Source organism: Lissotriton helveticus, chromosome 3_2 (genome assembly GCF_964261635.1).
Source record: "Lissotriton helveticus chromosome 3_2, aLisHel1.1, whole genome shotgun sequence".
Classification (NCBI taxonomy): Eukaryota; Metazoa; Chordata; class Amphibia; order Caudata; family Salamandridae; genus Lissotriton; species Lissotriton helveticus.
The window spans coordinates 251,272,972-251,296,118 of record NC_136062.1 but is presented as its reverse complement, the minus strand read 5'-3'; the positions used below and the strand labels follow the sequence as shown (position 1 = coordinate 251,296,118).

The 23,147-nt window shown below is 44.8% G+C and overlaps 1 protein-coding gene across 2 annotated transcripts in view; it reads right to left on the bottom strand.

Annotated features, from left to right (window-relative positions):
• LOC144826621 (uncharacterized) overlaps positions 1-23,147 on the bottom strand; it is a 280,323-nt gene that overhangs the window by 145,943 nt on the left and 111,233 nt on the right. Inside the window, exons 7-9 of one of the 2 annotated variants that reach the window (XM_078685143.1) lie at positions 21,224-21,352; positions 14,090-14,215; positions 10,206-10,310 (exon numbers count right to left, since the gene is read on the bottom strand). In XM_078685143.1, coding sequence (XP_078541269.1) covers positions 10,206-10,310; positions 14,090-14,215; positions 21,224-21,352 — 360 coding nt within the window. The remainder of the gene's footprint in view (positions 1-10,205; positions 10,311-14,089; positions 14,216-21,223; positions 21,353-23,147) is intronic. The other variant, XM_078685144.1, reaches the window with a different exon arrangement.

The window sequence follows — 23,147 nt, the reverse complement described above, 5'->3', positions numbered from 1 at the left end:
ATGGCACGATGCAGGAGTTCTGCACAAAGGGGACTTCTTTTCGGAGGGCGCCCTTCTGACACACACGGACTTTACACACTTACATCAGACCCCGGGGACGTTGTTTTTACTACACGCGCAGGTAACACATTACATAACATCGCACTGGGCACGCGATGGCGTAGAACCGGACACGAATACACTACTCACTATGCAATATCTGATGGGGACGGGCAGTCATTTGACGAAGTGGCTGACCAACGGCATTAGAAATAACAAGGCAATATCACTGCAGCCCCTCCGTGAACGCTGGGAAGGAGACGCAGGTAGAGGTCTAAGAGACAAGGAATGGGAGAAGATCCTGAAGTTCCCAAAAAAGGTGTCGCGCAACCCTAATTTCAAATTTATACAGCTCATGATAGTTCATAGGGCATATTTAACTCCCCACCGCATACATGCAATGTTCCCAGAAGCGGCAGACACGTGCCCCAGATGTAAATTAGAGGATGCAGGACTCATGCATATGTTCTGGGACTGCCCAAAGATAGGATACTATTGGGTAATGACACATGAGATTTTAGCTGTAGTTGCCCCGGGCAGACCTTATACGTCGCCATTGTACGACCTCTTGGGGCTCGGTCACACGGAAAAGAAGCGGAGCGTTGCTACTAGATTTGTGGACCTGGCATTGTCGCTGGCGAAAAGATTGATAGCAATGAAATGGAAGTCAGCCAGCCCACCAGATATCGAGGCCTGGTACAGAGAGGTGGTGAGATGGGGGAAAGCGGAAGGGATGGAATTACAAAGGGAGGAGCGCAGGGGCCTCAGGAAAACGTACATTTCTTTGGAATGGAACTCGATATTAGTGGAGTTCGAAGCATGCGCTAAGACGTACTTTGAGTAGACTCCGGAAGGCTTTCCGGACGGGGTACATCCGAGCTGGGGCTAGAACGCCACATCTGCTCTGAACACGCTATGACACTCATCACACACTCGCAGAATGGGGCACGGAACTTGACTTTATGACACACTATCCATACGATAAAGAGGGAGGAATGACGGAAGACAGGGACAATACCATAGGCTGGGACAATGAGACATTGCCGGAGAGAGAATAACTTGCATGCTTTGTAAAGTGCTAGGGTGGGGGGAGGGGGGAGTTTAGATTGTTATGGTAATTAAACAAAAAAGGAAAACTGCAATGTAAGATACTTATTGTATGTAAAACTGAACAAATGTAACCGTTATTGATAGTATTATCTGTACGATGATGACATGATATCATTGCTGCAACAATGAAAATATATTTTTTTTTTCAAAAGGAGAGGATGGATGGAACGCTGAAACTTTTCAGATACTTTCCCCGTCACAGTTCTGGGTTGAATCCATCATTGTTCTGGGGGCCAGTGTCTGAAAAGTTTCATCTCTTCAACCATCATCTCCTTGTGTTTGCTTTGTTCTCCCTAAGATGGCAGAGTATGCCAGTTCAGGCTGGACTGTTCCCATGAGGAACAGGGTCAAGACTGATTTGCATATGGCTGAGTCTGAAGTGGGGTGGCAAAGTGAGCTAAAGAACGACAATGGATTCAACCCAGATCTGTGACTGGGGTGAGTCTCTGAAAAGTTCAAGCGCTCCGTCCATCATCTCCTTGTGTTTTCCTTGGTAATGGTAAACTATTCAAGACCTCAAGTGAGGCCCATAGATAAAACACTCTGAAGTATAGCAGATAAAGTCAATGTAATTAAAAAATGGGCAATTGCCACGCCTTAGCTCTTTCTTGCCTTAATACTTCTACTCCCTTATATCACAAGTCCAAGCCAATGGTCACCATTCAACGTCTTTGTATGATCTGCATCAGTGTTTAGTGAATCAAGGTATAATGCAGACTTTTTTAGAACATATAAATCACCCACACCTCCACTCTTGGGTCAAAGACCTGAGTTATGTGTGTTCCCACTAACATTGACCAGCCAGTGTGACTCAACCATTTCCCATTGCCTAACAAGAATGAAAATGTATAGTGCTGTTAGCGTCCTGCATCAAACTTGATATTTGTTTTCATAAATTAAGCACCTTAATGCCCATATATATCATAATTATAAGTAAGTAGATTATAGAAGTGAATAAACAAAGGCAACCATATAAGGGCACTGTGAAACATACTCATGCATATACATCTCATTATATGGTATAGTTCACTGGCACATGTCTAATTAATGATAATTATTGAATACAGAAACCTACAATTAATAGAATTAAAAAATTCTCTGCACATCCTATAATAGTGTGCACATGTTTAGTTTTATTTTCACAGGGAAACGAACATCATCTATTGATGTTAAAATAATAAATAATTGAAAGTATATGTCACCATAGGGTTCCTCAGTATCATTGCACTTTAAACTGATGGAACATAACATAAAAGAGAAAAACTGCAAATTATAGAAGACGTGTAAATCATAACTTACGTCGCAAACAGGCTTCTCATGACATCATCATAACTTTGTCATGAGTAATGTAATATGGGAGGTAATTATCCCTTGATAAAGCCAATAGGCCTGCTTTCAATATTTTGGTGTTCTGACAATTTGAAAAAGTCAACAGGCCTGCCTGTCACCCCTTTTAGGTCTGCCTTACTTTAAATGACATCCTTTATATTGCAACTTCACATGGGCTCATTTCTGATGCGGTTAGAAGGCCTCTTAGCAGCATTTGCTCCGTCTGAATCTGATCAGGAACGTGTCTTTCCGACCGACTCGGAAAGGTATCCGACCGACCGAGTACTATACGAGTTAGGTGTTAGGAATATCCCAATTCGAACCCGACGGCATTTGCAATGACTGAGCCATATGGAGCAGAATCGCGCGTCTCTAAGGGCTGTGTTTCCGACGACCAAGTACGATGCTGGATTCGGTCAACCTTTCCGAATCGTGCCGTCTGACTCGAATCAGCAGTTGGAATCAGACTTTTGGGGCCCCCCTGCAACCAGAGCATCCCAAATCGTGCCTGTGGGGGTACACATGGGTCCCCCTTACCAGCCATGCACAGTGTGGCAGGCAACAGAGGGTGCCCGCCACAGGGTGCCTGATTTTCCCCCGCCGCCCCTTTCTTCAATGAGAGCCTATGCATTCGGTCGGAACATAGGCTCCCATTAAAGTCAATGGGAGTCCGACCGAATCGTATCTGGAAGCATCCGGATGTATCGTACTCGGTTGGTTGGACTGTCCTAATCTGAGTCGGTCGGAAACCATTCCCAAACCCATTTGGTCGGGAAGATTTCCAAAGTGCATCGGAAGTGGGCCTTAGTCAGCCATGCACGCCCAAGCCCATGCTGCACAATATTTAATATATATAGCTACATTAATAACAATTTTATAGAAGTTATGGTTATGAAATTATGAAAAAGAAAAACAAATCCCCTTAAAATTCTCCAGTTATGGATAATTCCTCAAACCATAACTCGCACACTAAATTCAATGCTCATATGGTCTTATGACCTCATGCTTCATTTATCAGATGACTTCTCAAATTATATATATAGACTCCCCCATGGCATGACATGAACTTACCAATAATATTACATATGACACAACTATGAACACAGTGGGATCTCTTTGTTAGTGTATTTATGGTGCCCTCTCATGTATTGTTATAAATAATATATTATAAATAAACCATAACTGGGGCATTTCAGTGTCTTTGTTTCTTTATTGGGAAAGAGTCAATGTGAATAGAACGCTGGGTCTGTGGAGAGTACTAATATCATATGTCAATATATTTATGCTGATTGCAAGACATTGACATATGTGTACTGTCCATATTTAAATATATGTAAAATGTATAAAAGTCAGCATCTTTTGAAGCCAGTTTTACATTTCACTATAAAGCCAGTTTCACAATGAGCAGGGGCAGTTTCCTTTTTCCTAACTGAACTAAATATACATTAAAAAGAATTGGACTATCAACACATGCATAAAACAAAAATAGGAATCGACTTCCTCACACATAAGAATTTCAAACTCAGTTTATCCTTCAGCCCAGCTAATACCTGGGATATGGTACACACAGAACTAAAGTTATTTAAATGTACTCTGAAATTGTTCTTAAAATTCAAGACCAAGCAGTGAAAGACTATAGACTGCTATAAGTGCACAGGATCTAATGGTGGTTCATACACCGGCCTCTCTTAAGAAATAACTTTTAAACTCGACAATAAAAACTATGGCAATGAATTTGATATAGATCTCTACCCTTCCTACACTAAAAATATTAAACACAAATCCATAATTTTATCAACTTTGCCAATAGTTGATCGCATTCCTTGGACAAGAAAAACAGGATCTATTCTAAAAAATGGACACTGAAAGGAACACATTTGAAAATCTAAAACAAGACCTGCAAATCACCAATAAGGAGGTGTATAAGGATAGTAATGTTGTTATTTTCAATAGACACGCATTTCTGAAAGAGGCGTATTAGTAATAGAATGCATAAGAATTGTATTACCTGATAACAGCAAATACAAACAAGCACTGGCGTTGCCAATAGGTTTCGCATTTGGAAAGTTGGAGCTATTGGTTTTGTAAATGACATTTTATATTTATATATTGTAATTGACAATGCCAATAACGATATATAAATATAAAATGTCATTTACAAAACCAATAGCTCCAACTTTCCAAATGCGAAACCTATTGGAAACGCCAGTGCTTGTTTCAAAGTCGATTTTTAAATTGCCAAATTAGCCTCCAGAGAAGCAATGTTGTCCAAGCCACCACAAAAAACACATATTTGCCGTCCCCTCCCCGCTCCCCGTCTCCTTTGTTTTTAGGGTGTTTGAAGCACGTAGGACACTAGGGTCCGTTCTGTTTAAGCACAGAAAAACTAAGTTTTTTCCAGCGAAATACAAGTATTTTGTGTAGTTGACAATAAATAATGCCTTCATTTAGAGGAATCGTGCAGATATACTTTTAATTAGTCCCATGGGGCTCTAGTTGCTCTCAGCAGAACATCCCAGCTTCTATTTCTTCTAATGACACGTTGTCTGGAATCACACATACTACTATGTAGCAGGGACAGACGTAACAGTGTATACGTGTTTTCCAAAAACAAGTACAGAAGGATCCCGTGTACAGCACATAGCCACTAGGATTAGCTGTAAAGAAAGAAGGGGACAGTAGGCGGAGATTGGAAATAAAACTTGGAATTTCAGCATCTGCCACAAACCTTCCTGTTTAAAATGAAGTGTTCGCAAAGGAATGCAAACTAACTTTCAAGGCGATGCTTGAATTTCAGCTGCATGGGACTTTGCCTTGATGGCGCCGTAAAACAGACATTTCAAAGGCATACAATAAAAACAACGCTGTATTAAAACCTAATGTGCTTAGACAGATGACTGTTACAAAAAGCCACACGCCGGCGCCGTCAGTGGTATAAAGAAGTTCTCAGCAGCAGAATGATGGCTGCATCGCAGACTCACACAAACAGAAGAGTGACCTTGAGGAAATCTTTCAGTGGCCTGTGAAACCTGTTCAGTGAGCTGCTACAGTGTACACAGTGCAGGGATAGCTAGACACTCCATGTTCGCATTGAAACTCAGCCAATGACTATTGGCCAGGCATTGATTTAGTACCACGTGTGGTGTCCCCGCGGTATTTTGTGGTAGCGTAGTTGGCTGTTACCTGTGCTACGCCTCTGGGCGCGCCTGCCTTCGGCCCATATGACTTTGCCACATGTTGGTGTGGTGTCAGAGCTAATTGGGTTAATTAGTTCCACAAGCAAAGCCGACACAGAATGGGGTGGGTAATAAATATCCGAAAGCAAAGGAGGCAGGTCCCTAGAACGGAGGAGAAATACGGCTGAAGTGAAAGAGTAATACGTGCGAGACGAGACCTGGAGAAGCAGACGGACTGCAGGACAAGGGAGAAAGGCAGAGGACGAGAAGACTGACAGAGGAAGGAGGCAGAGAAAGGGTGACTATCGGAAGCAGCAACGAGGGACGGGGAAAGGCACCAACCCAAACAAGGCGCACAATGCCCTGTGACCGCAGCTCTGTAGTAATGCTGACTTCAGCATTTTACAGCCATCGCGCGAGATGTTTTATGTGCGCGGAGGGAAGCCGGATGGGGGCGGGAGAGCCTGGTGGGGGGGCGGGAATGCGAGCGAGGGGAGCAGGCGAATTAGGGAGATGCGCGTGCTTGTGTGGTCACGTGACCCGCTTTTGTGGCCACGTGACCTCACATGCACTGTGAAGAAACCGCAGTGGTTTCACTAGTCGATCGAGCCCTTGAATTTTCGCCTATTACATTCGCAAGCGAATGATAATAGGCGAAACCTAAAAATGAAATATAATCCTTCCCGCTTACCAATACAATTACAACTTGGAAAGAAATGGACATTCTTAAAGAGAAAGCATGTTATGATAATACACTCAACTTCAGCAACCTCCTACTTCCCAAAGTGCAAGAATCAGGACATTCACAGCATGGCAGGCCTATTATATTTGGAAAAGACTCCATCACATCACCTATCACTGAATACGTCCATGCTTAAATTCAAACATTTTTACATCACTGTCCATCACACATGAGGGATTTAAAGGATACCTTGGCAAGATGTCTACCTTTTGGTCTGACTAGATGCCATAAGTTTTTACACATTAATCAGGCTCAAGAATGACATGAGAGCAATAAACTACTTTCTTACGTCTAGGGCAGCCCACTACACATCTACTAATCAAGAGATTATGAAAATGACATGTATCTGATTTAAACAATAATTTCTTTTTGTTAGACCTGGCATCTTTAGCGTGTTTTCCCCAGTCTTTTTTTTGCTTCTGACCTCCTGTTTTTGACTGTGTGCTGCATTTCGATTTTGCTTATTTTACACCTCTGGGCACCTTAACACTGATGATCAGTGCTAAAGTGCAAGTGCTCCCTGTGTACATTGTGATTATGAATGGTTCTCCATGATTGGCATATTTGATTTACAGGTAAGACCCTATTAAAGTGCACTGTGTGTGCCCTGGGCCTGTAATTCAAATTCTACTAGTGAGCCTGCAGCACTGATTGTGCCACCCACTTAAGAAGCCTTGCAACTATGTCTCGGACCTGCCACTGCAGTGTCTGTGAATGAAGTTCTAAACTACCATGTCGAACTGGCAAGTGCACCTACTTACCAGACTCAACCCTTCCCTTTTTTTACATGTAAGGCACCCCCAAGGTAGCCTCATGGTCGGAGTGCAGTGTATATGAAAGGTAGGACAGATACTGGTATATTCTACATGCCCTGATAGTGAAATACTGCCAATTATGTTTTTCACTATTGAAAGGACTATCTCTCTCATAGGTTATCATGGGAGCTGCCTTGTAACCTCTTTTAAGTGTAACTTTCAATTGGGAACATATGGAGATTTGGAGTTTGGGGTCCCTGAACCTACAATTTAAAAATACATCTTTTAGTGAAGTTGGTTTTTAAATTGTGTGTTTGAAAATGCCATTTTTAGAAAGTGGGCATTTTCTTGCTTTTCCGTTCAGTGCCTTTGCCTGCCTGTGGAAGCCGCGTCTGGTGTAGACTGACAGTTGGGCTGTTTGTGCATTCACTCTAGACAGTCACACAAAGAGAGCTGATGTGTGGCCTGCATATCCTGATGGCCCATCACCAGGCTGATATGTCTTTTTGAGCTAGAGTGGTGGGAGGAGTTGTCACTGACACCTGAATAGGGCTGTGTTTGTCAGCACACAAAGCTGTCTCCACCCCCTATAGTGTGTCTGGAGCTAGGTCAGGGAAAGGCAGGGTCTTGTGCACTACAAAAACCTTCATTTAAGGTTTGCCTACTTCAAAGGCAGAAACTGGTATAAGTACTGGAGCTGTAACCCCACATTCTTAGAACACTTCTGGACTGAAAAGATGCTGCCAAGAAGACGAGCTGGAGAAAATGTGGAGGGGAACTGCCACTCTACTTGTTGCTGTGTTGGGCTGGCTTGCGGCTTGCTGCTTCTGTCTTGTACAGTAAAAAGGACTGAACTTTACTTTCTTCATCCTGCTTGTCAAGGTTTTCCAAGGGCTTGTGTGTGCTGGCCTTTTCAGGGCCATCATAGACTTCACCTGCAGCCCCTGAACTCCTCTACTGGGAGTTCTAACCTGCCAAGTGGTGCCAATCCAGTTCTGGGCCCTTGGAGGTGGTTTTGTTGCAACGAAGCCCGGAAATCCATGCATCAACCTTCAGTGCCTGTTTTTGCCACCTCATTCTTGCTGGGAGAATGAAAAAAAAAAAGACAACGCATCGCCACAATGCAGCTGAAGAATCGACAGGGATTTCATCTCCAGAACAATTGGCTGATGTGTCGGATCACTGATATGACTGATTTTGGAAGGTTGAGGACTGTTCAGTCCTGGTGACTTTGCTCACTACCACCAGCTGATGCCTCGGTTTGCTGATGTGACTGACTATTAGATCCCGGTTACCCTGTTAATCAGAGCTCGTGGTCGTAAAAGTAACACTTAATTTCTGGCGTAGCCTTTAACTTCCACCAACTGTAACACTCCTGGAGGATAAAATACACATGTGTAAAGCACGTGCCTTTTGCACAACATGACAAATTTTCAGGTTTTGGTGACTCAGGTTCTGCTTTGCCTGAGGAGGCCTTAAATGTTAGGCCGAAACACGCCGATACCTATTATTTTGGCAACTTTTTGAGCCATTTACTGGATGGTCTATTGGGTGTTGATACCTGTTGGCGGAATGCTCCTATTGTAATTTTTCTAATGAGGGTAGAAAATACACCATTGTGGTAACTTGTGTTCACCTAGTTTTTATGCTAATGTGATGTCTTGTGTTGTGTTAATGTTGATTACATATGATGTGTTTTTTTAAGTTATTTGTGAAAAGATTTTGACTATAGAAAATTACACCATAAAAATAGCTAAAAAATAACTGTACCGTGACTTGGTGTTCGGTAAGGCCCTTTTTGAGTTAAGAGACACTAACTCCCCTCAGTTTCATTAGTAATTGATTGTACACCCTAAGCGAATTCGATTTCTCTACAGCTAGAAGTGACAAGTAGTACGTTTTTTTCTCTAAAAAGCATTTCAATCGTTCCAGCTAGAGCTGTTCATTGTTGTTTGTTGCAAATTCGAAGGATGTAGCCTAAGCTCTAGAAGGTTATATGTGCTCCCTCCCTCTTTAGTTAGAAGAATCTATATAGGCACCTGCCATGTGGCGGAAAAGATCACCACAGCCCGAGTCCTAAGCACCATGTCGCTGACATCCAAGACACCTACTCCGACTCTGACGGAGGCCCAGCTGCACAGCTGAAGAAATTGATGCATCACTTGTTCATGGCAGGGAAATTGCCAGGGCGCCTGTTTTGCTGCCACTTCAACCCCACCGAATCCAGATTTTCAATGTATCACAACTGTGTGCCAAGTTCTTCATTCACATAGCCCAGCAGTAAGGAACCAAGGTTGCATGTCCGGAACCCGACGCATCACTACCCCTCACAGTAAGGAATAGATGCATCACCTCCAGTCTCAGTAAGGGATCGATGCATCACTTCCCCTGATCGGCAGTAAGGAATCAATGCATCACCTCCTCTGACAGTAAGGAATTGACGCATCCCCTCCCTTGTGAGTAAGGAATTGGCGCATTACTTTATTTTCTGGTGCTTTATCTCCCATGTTGTGTTTTTGTCTCTGATTTTGATGCATCCCAAGTACATTGTCATAAATGTGATGCACCCTGGGTTTCCTACGACTGAACTGTTTTGAATCCTTTAGAAGTGATATCTTTACTTGTGTGTGTTGGGATTTTGTCATGTTGGTCTTGTTTTATTCAAATAAAGATTGGTTATTATTTTAAACTGGTGTAGTATCCATTTGCAGTATTTTTACTGTGTTACTGTGTATGTATGCACAAATGCTTTACACATTGCCTCTGAGATAAGACTGACTGCTCTTGCAACTAGCAAGGGAGTGAGCAGGTTTATTTTAGCTGTGTAATCCCCTAACAATGACTAGAATAACGGTCCCTACTTGGGAAGGGTGGAAGCCACTGCCAAATAAAGACACCCATTTCTAACACTTTTTCATGAGTAAAACAGTCTTCAAACTTATTTGTGGAACAGTGACAGTGCAACCCTCTAGCATACCTCCCTAGAATGTCTGTTGAACTCGAATGAGGAGTGCTCAGAGTACTTTGTGCATATCATCTACCCATGCCACTCACCTGCAAAAACCTCTCACGGTCAGAAACAGCAGACTTCAGCCTCATGGCCATATCAGCCACCTTCTCCTCCAAACGCACAGCCTTGGAAGATAGCAGCTCCTTCTCCTGTTGGGGGATCAGAGGGAGAACACTTGAACAAGACACATATACCTTTTTGACCTCTGAAAGGAGGTCAGCATGTGTGAATCAAAGCGACAGAGTCCATTCGAATTATATTTATCATTGTATGCCTAAAAACTCTATTAGCCTTCTAGGGCTATCGAGCTAACATCTGACTGATGGGCAATGCTCAATGTGGTGGTTTAAATAACTGGCCATTCATCATTAAAATTCAGCCCTGACCCTGCTACATAGGATTCTGCTATGGTCCAGCAGTAGGTGGAGAGGCACAAGACAAACAAACCAACTCAGTGTTTGAACAGTATCTAACATCAATAGGAGCCTCTCATGTTGCAGCTACAGCAAATATATTTTATATAAGTATATATATGTGTGTGTCTATATATCACCCTGAGGCTAATATAATTAGGTCAGTTTCTTTATAGACAGCGTGTTTTTTGCTTTACTAATGACTTTTGCACGATTCGTTGAATCTTCATGAATCTTTCCAAAAATAATGTTTATCCACTTTAGCTACTTCCTGGAAAGTGCAGGGGTGATACTTCAAGCGGGGGTTGAGAAAAAATAGGGTCCGACCCAAACCCAAATTTCCCTATGCATTTTCCTTTTACTTTTTAAAGAAGCACTAAAGCAAAAACTGCTGAACAAAATTACACCACATTTGACAGGAAACTTAGGTCATGGTCCAGAAAGTGTATTTTTGTGATTTGCTGTAAATCCGTTCAGTAGTTTTTAGGATATTAAGTTTAAAAAACATTTGTATATCTAGATGGTAGAGTTCCAGGGACTCTTGCTAGAGGACTTAGAACCCAATATTAAAAAACAGAGCATTCTGATTGGTCAAAGGGCTTTTTTTACCTTTTCACCATTTCACTCCCGCAGGACCCAGACTGCTGTGGGAGCAATTTCTCCGACTGGCTGCCAGCAACATATAGAAAAATTTTGCAGGCAGCCATTACAAGATTTGGAAACTTAGTCCCCTGTCCTGCAATTTAAAAAAAGAATGAAATGGAGCAAGGTAGGCATATCCTGCCCGTTATCCCTTGTGGAGGGTCCAAAATGAAAAAAAAGCTGCCGCTTTTGCAGTGATCCCACAGGACTCCCATGGGAATGCAGTGAAAAAAAATTAAAAATGGCAATTATAATGAAAAATAATAAATATGTTCATTTAGACATTTAGATGTTTTTTAACATTAGGTTAAATTTATATTTTTAAATAATTTTTCTTTAATTCAACATTGCTTCATATGTGCTTTTATTTTAAGTCCCTACCTCCATTATTGTCTACGGGAGTGTGTTGCAGTACCATGTGTGGTGCTAGACTTACTCCAGCTCTGAGCTGGAGTACATTTACTACTGTTTTGGCCCCTTTTTAGCTGCAGCAACTTTAGAAGTGCATGTTGTGAATAGAAATTAGCTCACTTTTTTGTGGGTGCATGTCTTTCCCTCACTAAAGCCCTCCTCCCTCCCTAAACCCCTCCAATTTTGAGGTAAATATGACCTTTTCCCATCATCCCTCCGATCCCTTCCATATTTACTACTAAGGGGCCGTTTTCGATGTCGGACGGACCTAAGTCCGTCCGACATCGATCTGAAAGTGGGACCGACCGACCTCCTGTCGGCGATCCCAACCCAGCAAGTAGGATGCAACCAAACACTGTTCGGACGCAATCCTATTCTTTACAATGGGCGCATGCATTCTGAACGGAATGCAAGCTCTCATTGTAAAGAGCAGAGGTGCAGTTCATCCCTGCACTCAGTGGCAGGCACTTTGTGGTGCCTGCCTCCGGGTGCAGGGATGGCCACCATCCGGAGGCCTTGCTCCCATGAGGGCCCTGCTGGGGGCCCCCAATGTCCGGTTCACACAGCCTGTGTCAGAAAGGGCGGCACAGAAAGGCTATGGAAACCTGCCATCGTAATCCCTCTGGCGGAGAGAGCCACCCTTGGGATTACATGTCTCTTTCTGAATGGCAGACGGGCTCTCCGAGCCCGTCGAAAGCCATTCGGAAAACCTGCTCAGATTCTTTTCTGACCTACCACATCATATTGGTCAGAAAGGAATCCGACAGGGACATTTCGATGCGGTAGGAATGGCTCCAACTGACGTCGGAGCCGTTTACGACTACATTCTTATCGGCCCCTTAGTAGTAAATATACATGTGTGAGGATCTCCACACGGAAAAGATAGCAGAGGTGAAGGTTGTAATTTACACTTGCAGGTCTGGGAATGACATTTTGTCGTAGTTTAATAGTACTATTGTAGTACTACTAAACGTACTACATGATGCAGTGAATAGGCCCCAAAATGTGTATTAAGAGGTGATGGAATACCTTCATATATAATATTCCTTTTTCTTTTGCATTTGTAAGAGAAATTAGAGCTTTCTGCTTGCAAAATTTAGAAATCATTGGCGAAGGGACAAAAAGCGGGGTAAATAAGTGCAGTATCCTACCCACTATGTATGTATGTGAAAAAAAGCCCTGATTTCAGCATGCTGCCATAAGGAAGACGCGTGATGTTTGGGTTTGACACTGAGAGGGTGTAGCTGTGGACCTGCCGGTACAACATGGGTAGAACCTCTTGAACCATGGATCAGATATGGAAAGTTCCCATAACTTTTGCCAAGCTGAAGAGATTACTATGAGAAGATGGACCACTTAAACCTTACTACCATGCTTGCGGTGCTCTGCAAAGGCATGGAGAGCGGTTGCGTTATAAGGAAGAGTATATAACATAAACATAACATGTATTTGTAAAGCGCACGTTCACCCAGAAGAGTATCTTGACACTCAATAACAGATGTTCATGGCACATGAGTATTTTGATTTAGCACTTCATTGTAGTGATCTGAGCCTGATGTGATCAGGGTATCTCTAACTTTGATGGGGGCTGCTACTAAACTTTGTGAGGACTTGAATTACATTTAGATACAAGAGATATTCCTCTGACTCAACAGAGTCTGACAAAGGTGTCAGCATTCAGGCAGCACACACCCCGAGAAGGAAGGTCACTCACTGGGTTGAGCTCAGCAAGCCTGGACATGCCACTCCTCAGGATTGCCTCCCAGGTGTTGTATTTGGATGACCCAGTGACTGGTATGCAGCTGTGCCTCACAACCTCTATTGCCACCATCCCATGGATCACACTGCGGCCCATCTCCTTCTCAATTACAGATCATACTAAACTCTAATGACGTCAGCTGCTGTCCTAGTTTGGGACAAGTGGGTGCAAGCAGGGGCTACATGTGAGAGGGAACCCATTTCAAGATCTCCCTCTACCTCCTCACCTGGCATCTTGTTTTCATAAAATTTGCACCATCATCATCTTTGAAGTTACTGTTTTGTGATGACCAGTTTACTTCATAGTCTCGTTTCTAACCTGATCAAAGGCTTAGCTATCAATGGTGCAGCAGGTGCTGTGGCACCAAGGCCCAAGGATCTTAGGGGCCCAATGCACCCTAATAAGAGCTGTTATTTTTACTTTCAAACTGGGGATGAGGCTATTTCCCTTTCTCACATTAGGACCCATGGCAACCTTGCTGTGCTGCTCATCCTGATGTAGTAAACCCATTTATGTCTGTGGGGTATCGTGTGTATTCCTCACAGGCGTAAATTAAGCTATTTTCATCCTTAATCCTACATTGAAAATGGCTTTGTGAACCATGCCCAGTGTTTTCGGTGGCTCTGTCTGTATGATTCTGGATGAAGGTTCTCTCCAGGACAGTCCTGACAGTGTCTGGATGGAAAATGTAGATATGCTGTACCAGGCTGGTGTTGCTGTAGGCCGTGCGGAGTTCTGCCAGCTCCTCGTGGAGGTCCTTGTGCGCTTGCAGCGACTCGGTTACCCTCTGATTTGCCACTTGAGTCTGGGTGAAGGCCAGCTGCTGTCCCTGTAAACCAAGACAAACAGTGCTTAATTTGTAAAAAAAAAAAAAAAAAAAGAATAGTTGCCCCCATCAGGAGGCAAATGCAGCTTACACAGCCCATTACCCTTGTTAGTGCAGCCAGTGCCTGTAACAACACAACTATTAACCACCACACTCCTACAGGTGTGACAATTCAGACAATTCCAGGCCTTCAAAACTGTAAGAACGGCCTGGGCAGTATGTATTAGTTGTTTTTAATATATATTGAACTAATTAACAACTGTTGTTGTTCTCATCTCCAAATTTGACAAACAGCACCGCCAGGTGGCAAGTTGTCATAAGTGCTGGTGAAGAGCACCGGAAACCCCCGGCTCTAATTGAGCCCTAGAGTTAGGAGGAGAGAGGGAACAGTGTAGCTCTGAAGTATATACAAGGCTGACACCCACGGGACAGGTAGTGAGGGGTGGATGAAGCTAATGCATTTGAGCCGTTTCAGATCGCAGGAGGAGCAAAGTATAAAACTGATGACTAAGAAGAGCAGAAATTCTATTTTGCAAATGTCTCCATTTATTCTTTTCTGCAAAAACGATCAGTTTCCTGTTGGCATAATATTCTCTAACACAGCAGCCCTGCCCTCCGCTCTCTTCTCCACACACATCGATAGTGTGGGCACTCTAGTTGTAAAGCGTCACGTGATGACGCAATGAAGTGACATGCAGCCGCCATGTTGCGAGACACAGCGCGGAGCCCGCGGAGCGCGGAGACCTCGCTCCCGGCGCTCTTTGCCTGGAATATTTAATAAAAGTAGTTAACCCCCCTAACCTGCCTCCGCCTATCCTTTGAGGTGTAACCCCAATCTAACAACTGGCGATGAGGACGGGATGCAGAGCAGGGAGACACCCAGGAGGTGCCCCTCCCCCTGCGACCCACCGAAGGCAACCACAAGGCAGGAGAGGGCCACAGCGTGAAACCAATCGGAGAAAAGGAGCGCGGCAGAGGAGAGAGGCCATGGACATCTGCACAGCTTCCACACAGGAAGGAAGCCAGCCCACAAATTGGAGGACAGAGCACATGGAGCAGCCAAAGCAACGGGCCCGAGAGATCACCAACCAGGCGGCGAAAATCCCTTGTGACCACGAGCACCGGTGCAGAGGAGGTCCCCAAGGCAACCTGGAACCTCGCTGAAGAGCAGCATCAACAGTGAGTAAGAAAGCCTAGACAAGTAGGAGACTAGTGGGAGGCAAGACACCAGCTGGTCACAGAGACACCAGGCACCACACCCCGAGCCACCAGTTCCACTACCGGAACCCTGGCAGAGCAGACACAGCAAAGCACGGGGGAAACTGCGCCCCTACAGAGCACCACACGCCAACACAGACAGGGGGCACCAGGAAGCCCCAGAGGAGAGGGAGAAGTGCCTAAAAGGAGAGCGCAGATGTGTGCCCAACCTTCCTCGCTGACAACTCCGATTCCCTTTCTACCCCGGCCAGGAGACCCCACAATGAAATGGGAGGATTGGAGAGAATATTTCATGAACTATCTAGAAGCGTTAGAAGATGAAAATGGCAAAGCATTCCCTAGCAAGAGAATTTGGACCCGGAAGGCATCAGGATGTTCCAAAATCTAGTCCCCACACCAAGACAGGCAGCGGATGATGACGTCTTTCAACACACTATAGAAGATTTGAATAACCACTATAGACCTGCGGTGTGCACGTCCATACATAGGTACAACTTCCAACAGAGAAAGCAAGGAGTGGGGGAGTCCATAGATGAGTACGTAGCAGCATTGAAGAAACTGGCCATCACATGCAAGTTCGGCGTCTTGCATGACGAGTTCATTAAAGACCAAATTGTCATGCACACCATAAACTCAGCAATCCAAGATAAGTTGTGGGTTAATGCAGATGCATCCTTGAAGGAAATCATAGCCATGGTGAAGAAAGCTGAACTATCAAAAAGATGCGCAGAGGCGGCTAAGAAGGAAACCGCCACAAGGCACATGGTCAACAAGGTCACTGAAGCAGACCCACCAGACAAGGGTAGAGCAAAAACGGGGGATAAGAAGATGCCGGCTAGATGGAAGCCCAGGCCATCGCCAGGGAAGAAACCCCCAAGCGACAACAAGAATGGGTGCTACCGGTGCGGCAGCCAGTCCCATGTAGCTCATGACAAACGTTGCCCAGCTTTCTGGGCCAAATGTATGTTCTGCGGAATAATTGGACACTACGAGAAAGTGTGTTGGCGCAAGCTGAGAAGTACGGCGGTCAAATGCGTCGCACAGGAACCAGACGGAGAAGAAGACGAAGTGGGAGAGGAAGCCAATGTTTTATGCGTTGAAGAACAAATACTAGGGATCGACTGCAACCGCTCCAGGAAACCGCAATGTGACATGGCCATTGGGGGTGTGCGTATACAGATGGTGGCAGATTCGGGATCCCCGTACACCACAGTGCAACGCAAAGTGTGGGAAGAGTGTTTTAAACAACAGCTAGGACCTCACCTGGAACCTCCGGATATACGACCAGTCACTTTACAGGGGAGCCAATCCCCATGGTGGGGTATCGAGTCTTGCGATTCGAATTTAAGGATCTCAGCGTGTGGTGCAAGTTATACATAGTTATACATAGCTGAGAAAGGTCCTTCATTCCTGGGTTGGGTCAATCAGGGCGATCGGGGCATACAGTTGGTTCCAGGAGGAGCCACACAAGTGCTGATGACCAGTCCAGGTCGACAACTAAACGTCTCCAACTTAAAAGAGGACTTTCCCACAGTATTTGGAGGCAAAGTGGGAACATTTACAAAATTCACCAACAAGATAGAGATCAAAGCGGACGCCAAGCCAGTGTGCCACAAGGTGAGTAACATCCCCTTAGCAATTAGGGAGGTGGTACAAGAAGAATTGCAGAGACTAGAAGATAACGGGATCATCGAGCCGATAAATAGTGTGGAATGGCTGGCGCCTCTGGTGGTAGTGAGAAAACCGAACGGCAAGGTTCGCCTGTGTGTGGACCTGAGGGAGCTGAATAAGAACATCATAGTGGAAAAGTTCCCGCTACCCAGAATTAATGAAATGTTGGCGAAAACGAAGGGGGTGAAATGGTTCTCCACCATCGACCTCACCTCAGCATATCACCAAATAGCCCTACACCATACGTGCCGCAAGCTGACGTCATTTATAACTCCGTTTGGGTGCTACCAGTTTTGAAGGATGCCATTTGGCCACGCGTCGGCAGCGGCCATGTTTCAGAAACTGATGCACAAGTTGTTCAAGAACACCGAAGGGGTACAGTATTTTCAAGATGACATTCTGATAATGGGCAAAGATAGGGCGGACCACGATGCAAAACTACTCCAGGTGTTACATGTCTTGGAACGTAATGGCCTAAAGGTAGAATGGGAGAAGTGTCATTTTGGAATGTCGTCTGTCACCAACTTGGGCCATGAGATTAGCGATCAAAGTGTCACGCCCAAACAAGCAAACGCCAGAGCCATATGGGATGCACCACCACCAAGGAGCAAGGAAGAAGTGCGCTTGTTCTTAGGGATGGCCGAGTTTTACAGCAAATTCGTGCCACACTTTGCAATGAAGACGCACCACCTGCGCCAACTCATTCGAGATAAAACTTCTTTTGCATGGACAGAGGAAACACAAGATGAATTCCAGAGGATCAAGGAGGACATATGTACAGCGGTACCGTTACAAGCGTTTGATCAACAGGCAAGATCCATACTAACCACGTATGTGAGTGAGAAGGGACGAGGAGCTGTCTTAATGCAAGAAACGAGAGAAGGGGAAGTGTCTACCCTCAGTTTCGCATCCCGGTCCCTGTCACCCACGGAGCAGAAGTTCAGCGTCATGGAAAAGGAAATGCTGGCGACAGTCTGGGCCATGGAGAAGTTTTGAGAATTCATCTGGGGCATGAGGTTCAAGCTCAGGACGGATCACAAGCCGCTGATAAAAGTGCTCACGTCGAGTGGACACGCGAATGCAACCCCCCGCATAGCCAAAATGACCTTGAAACTGCTCGACTATCGGTATGATGTGGAGTACATCGCTGGGACAAAAAACAAGGTAGCTGATTATTTAAGCAGGGCATCGGCCATGGAGGAAGCATCGTCATTAAGAGGAGGAAGAGAACATCAGTGTGGCTTTCCTGGAAGACCATGAGAAAGTGATAAGTGCGCAGGAATGGAAGGAGGCCTATGTGAATGACACAGACCTCAGGGTGGTGAAGAAAGTCGTATTGCAGGGATGGCCGGAAAAGAGACACTTAAAGGCGGATCACTGGAAGTTCAGTGAAGTACGTGAGGAACTATTTGTAGGAGACATGGGGATATTCTTGTTGAGAGGGGGAAAGGTAGTTCCCCCCGCATCCTTGGTGCCACGGCTGCTTGCCATCCTATATGAAGGACACGTAGGCATCGTGAAAACCAAACTACGAACCAAACAAATGTATTGGTGGCCAGCGATGGATGCCCAGATAGAAAGACATGTCAAGAAGTGTATGTAATGCCAAGATGCGGACAAATCCCAAAGCTTGTAGCGTCCCGCATTGGGAAAGTTCGACAACCCCAACAACCCCTGGGAAGAGCTATCAATAGACATTCTTGGTCCGGTGCTGAATGCCCAAGTAATTCCGAAATATGTACTCGTGCTAATGGACAGGTATTCCAAATGGCCAGAGATAGACATACAAGAAGAAATGGACACGGAAAAAGTGTTGGAATTTCTCACGGCAACATTCTTAAGGGAAGGAATTCCTCGCTCCATACTAAGTGGGCCCCAATTTACGTCAGAAAAGTGGAACACCTATATGAATAGGAATGGGATCAAGACCAAGCACACGTCAGTGTATCATCCCGCTGAAAATGGTTTGGCCGAACGGTTCAATAGAGTCATTATGGGCTCAGTGCAAGCGGCGCTAGGGGCCGGAAAGAACTGGGAGAAAGAACTTAAAAGCACATTGTGGGACTACAGGATCACCCCAACCAGCACAGGATACAGTCCCTTCAAAATTCTAAGGGGTCGGGATCCTTTCACCAAGGACAATGTAATGTAGAAGGAACGTACGATCACGAGCCAGTGGTCTCCCGCAGTGGTCCACAACAACCTGGAAAGAGCACAAAGGGTTTACATGGAACATTTCAATACAAGACGCAATGCTAAAGAGACGACGTTGGAGAGAGGTGTGTGGTTCCAAGTCAAGCTGGCACAGCTGAGAAGAAAAGGTGATAGAAAATTCAGTGCACCATTACAGGTGAAAGAGGTTCACAGCAGAGCGGCATTACGGAGTGATGGAAAGGTGTGGTCACAAGATAGGATGTCCAAATGCAACAAGATACTGCAGTGGACCAAAGAGGAAAGTGATCATCTCAGTGAATCCCTTGACGGTACCTGTGAGGGAAGAGACAGTGTACTTGGGAGAGAACGTGAGGGGAGATCTAGCAAGGAAAAGGGACGACCAAAGCATTGGTGAAAACCAGGAGAATCAGAGGGAAGCGTCACCGAGGGAGTACCCTTTGAGGGATGAAAGACGGAGATCAAGAGTTCTCCAAGAAGAAGCAGAAGAAGTCTCAGCTACTCCGTTAAGATGCACCCACTCTGGAAGAACAGTGGTAAGACCAGCGAAATATAGAGACTATGAAATTGGTGAAGTCAATGAGCCCGTATGCAGACTCTGGGACTTCATATATTCCTCTTGTTTGTTTGTTCATTAAAGGAGGGAGATATGTAGTGTGGGCGCTCTAGTTGTTAAGCGGAACGCGATGACACGATGACGCGGCATGCAGCCGCCATGTTGCGAGACACAGCGCAGAGCCCGTGTAGCGCGGAGACCTCGCTCCCGTCGCTCTTTTCCCCGAATATTTAATAAAAGTAGTTAACCCCCCTAACCTGCCTCCGCCTATCCTTTGGGGTGTAACCCCAATCTTACAACATCCATCAGTTCCAAAGCGGTTTTAATGGGCCATCCATTGAATCATGACGCAGCATGTCTCGGAGCGTAGGCACATGTCATGAACAAAGGAACCTTCTACAAGCCGTATTCTTGGTGATTGTTAGTGATGCTGACTGGGTAACAAGAAAGTTTTTTCCTCTTCACTCGATGGCCCTTTTTCCATATTCACAGATGGTTTGTAAATGAATGTGAGCAACAATGTTTCCATCTTTGGGAATGATACAAAATTAGCCAGGACACTCATTCCAAAGAAGGATCAGTGATGTTATTGATGGAATAAAGTACCCCAGCCTTTCAGAATCAGCTGGGAGACACCAAAGACTGGTGTGACTATACGCCTTCGAAAGGTTGCTTCTTGTCCGCATTACGCACATTTGGGGTACTTTATTCCATTTACTAGGCAGTCCCCAATTGCTGAACTAATGCACGAACTCTGTCTACAACTGATTTGTGCAATACGAAAGGCCATTCACATGTGTGAACATCTTAAAGTGGCCAACCAAGAAAGAGAATATCTAGAGTGCCGACCGCACACTCATCTCATCCCGTTGATATCACTCCACTATCTGCAGACCTCACAAAGGTCTCAATTGTACAAGGCTCCCCCGGAAATGGAAAATTACAAAAGTAATTGGGTGTTGCTCTTACTGTGTGGCCATCTCTTTCCTTGATTGGGCGCTTGGAGAATCTTTGCAGGTGTTTGCGAGACTCCTCTACGGAAGCTCTGGAACTCTTTGAATGGGAAAGGAGGTGAACACCAGGGTGGGAGGTGCCTGCGTTTGTGATTTTGGAGTTAGTTACGTAATGTTGAGGACTGAGCAGTAGCTGCGGTGGTGGTGATGGAGATAGTGGTACATTTGTTATGCTCTGGCTTTCTTAAGTGGTGGAAGGGTTACTGAAGGGATATAATGGTGAAGATCAGCTTACAGTGGTGGCTAGAAAGGTTGCCATGGACAGATGAGTTAGTGATATGGGTGATAGTGTTGCGGTTGTTGATGGTTGGGTATAGGTGGCAGTTATAGCAATATTCTGAGACAGTTATTAGAGGGTCAGATGCCCTCCTGAACACACACCTCTTTGATCAAGTTGAGCTGCCGTAAGGCTTCATCCCGCTCCGCCTCTAGGCCCTTTGCGCGGTTCCTGTAGTAATGGAGGTTGTCCCGCACTGTCCTGAGGTCCTTGTTCAGCTCGTCCTTCACCTGCTAATTACAAGACATGTCGGATCAGGAAGTGGGGAGTCACATCAGGGCAGCCCATTGGTAAACCAAACAGGAGTCCAGGGATCAAGTAAGAGCAAGTTATCAAGAGAGAGAAAGTATCAGAGAGTGAGGGAAAATGAATAATTAAAATGCGGACGATGAGTTAGAGAGATAGCGGCTGAGAAAGAGAGGAATCAGCTTCTTTTCCAATCACATGTTGATTGCGCCTTTGCCTTGGACCCTGTAAAGCACTCCCCTGACTTTCAGCTACTTTTGTGCTATACAAATACCACATATCTATCTACAGACAGAGACAGAGAAGAGCTGGGTAAAAGAAGGTGAAGTAATGTGAAAAGTTCAAATGCAAGACTCTAAGACAAAGTGAGCGAGAGAAATGTGAAGCACTCTTAAAAAGTAGAAAGTAAGAGGGACGAGAAAAAAGGACAGAGAAAAACAGAGAAAGACATATTGAGACAAAACAACATAACTATGAGGAATTAGAGAAGCCCTATCTTCTAACTTGTTCTGCATTCAATAGATGACTATCCACAAAACAGGGAAAAGAGTTAGATCTCACAACATCTCCTAAAACCCTACAAAGCAAAGAATGGGGAGCATCTCACACAAGATCAAACAAACGCTGTTAAGAAGCTTCTCAGACTGGAAAATGCACTTAGAGACCTTTGTGATGTATTCCTATAGGTTCTGAATCGATCCCCCTATTCCTGACCCTATTCTGGTTAAACAAACCAACAAGTTAACTAGCAGTCAGCCCATGAGGCAGAAAACCCCCATGATGCAGATACAGTTATCTGACGCAGTCACACTACGGCACAGGAACGTGTTATCTGATTAGGTCATAACGCTTGCGATCTAATTAGACAAGCGATATTCCTCCAGCCCCTGATAAGGCATACGGAGTTCTCATAACAAATCAAACCTATGACAACCTGGGCAAAAACCTGCGGCCATTGTTTTGATTTCACCGAGAACTTCAGCAAAAGAATGTGCTAACGAGCAAGTCGTATGACATCCTTATTGACGTATCTATGTCCATCCTTACGTCAATCTCGGCACCTTAAAGGTATAAATATTACCGATATTGCCCTATGCAAACACACGCGGTGGTGATGAGACGGAGCAGCCATACTTGCCGAAGCCCAGAGCAGAGCAGACCCCGCTGGCGCAGCCCCGCCTTCCTGACGCGCTGAAATCGAGCAGCTGCCCATTTCTCCTGCCGAGAAATCCAGCACCGGCGCTTCCGGGTAGCCCTCGCAGGCAGCCTGGAATATCGAGACCAGAGAGAGAGATACCATCCCTCATTCAACCTAGATTCCAGGTACAGAACTGAATAACCCCTCGCAGAGAATTCTTTAGTTATTCACTTGGCAATAACAAACTTAACTTAAACTTTCTATTCCCGCCCACGTATTAGGCTTAGGTCAGGTACACGGGGTAGGCGTATTTAAAAACACCAGTTGAGTACGTTTAGTCAAATGTATATGTGTATGTAATATATTTTATTCATTTTAAAACATCTTATGGCTTAGAAACCATATCAATGTTTTTACAGTATTATTTTATACTTCTGCTTTTAATGTATGCACTTTACTTAACTATAAGTATTGCAATAATATCGATCCATTTCTCTTGTATGAGAAAAGAGACTGATCAATAAATAACACCTTTTTATTGAACACACCCGTCTCTTCCTTTTCTCTACATTCTGATGAGACTAAGAATTCACGTACTGACTGAGTAATATAAATTGCCTTTTGTTCACACGACTCTCGAGATA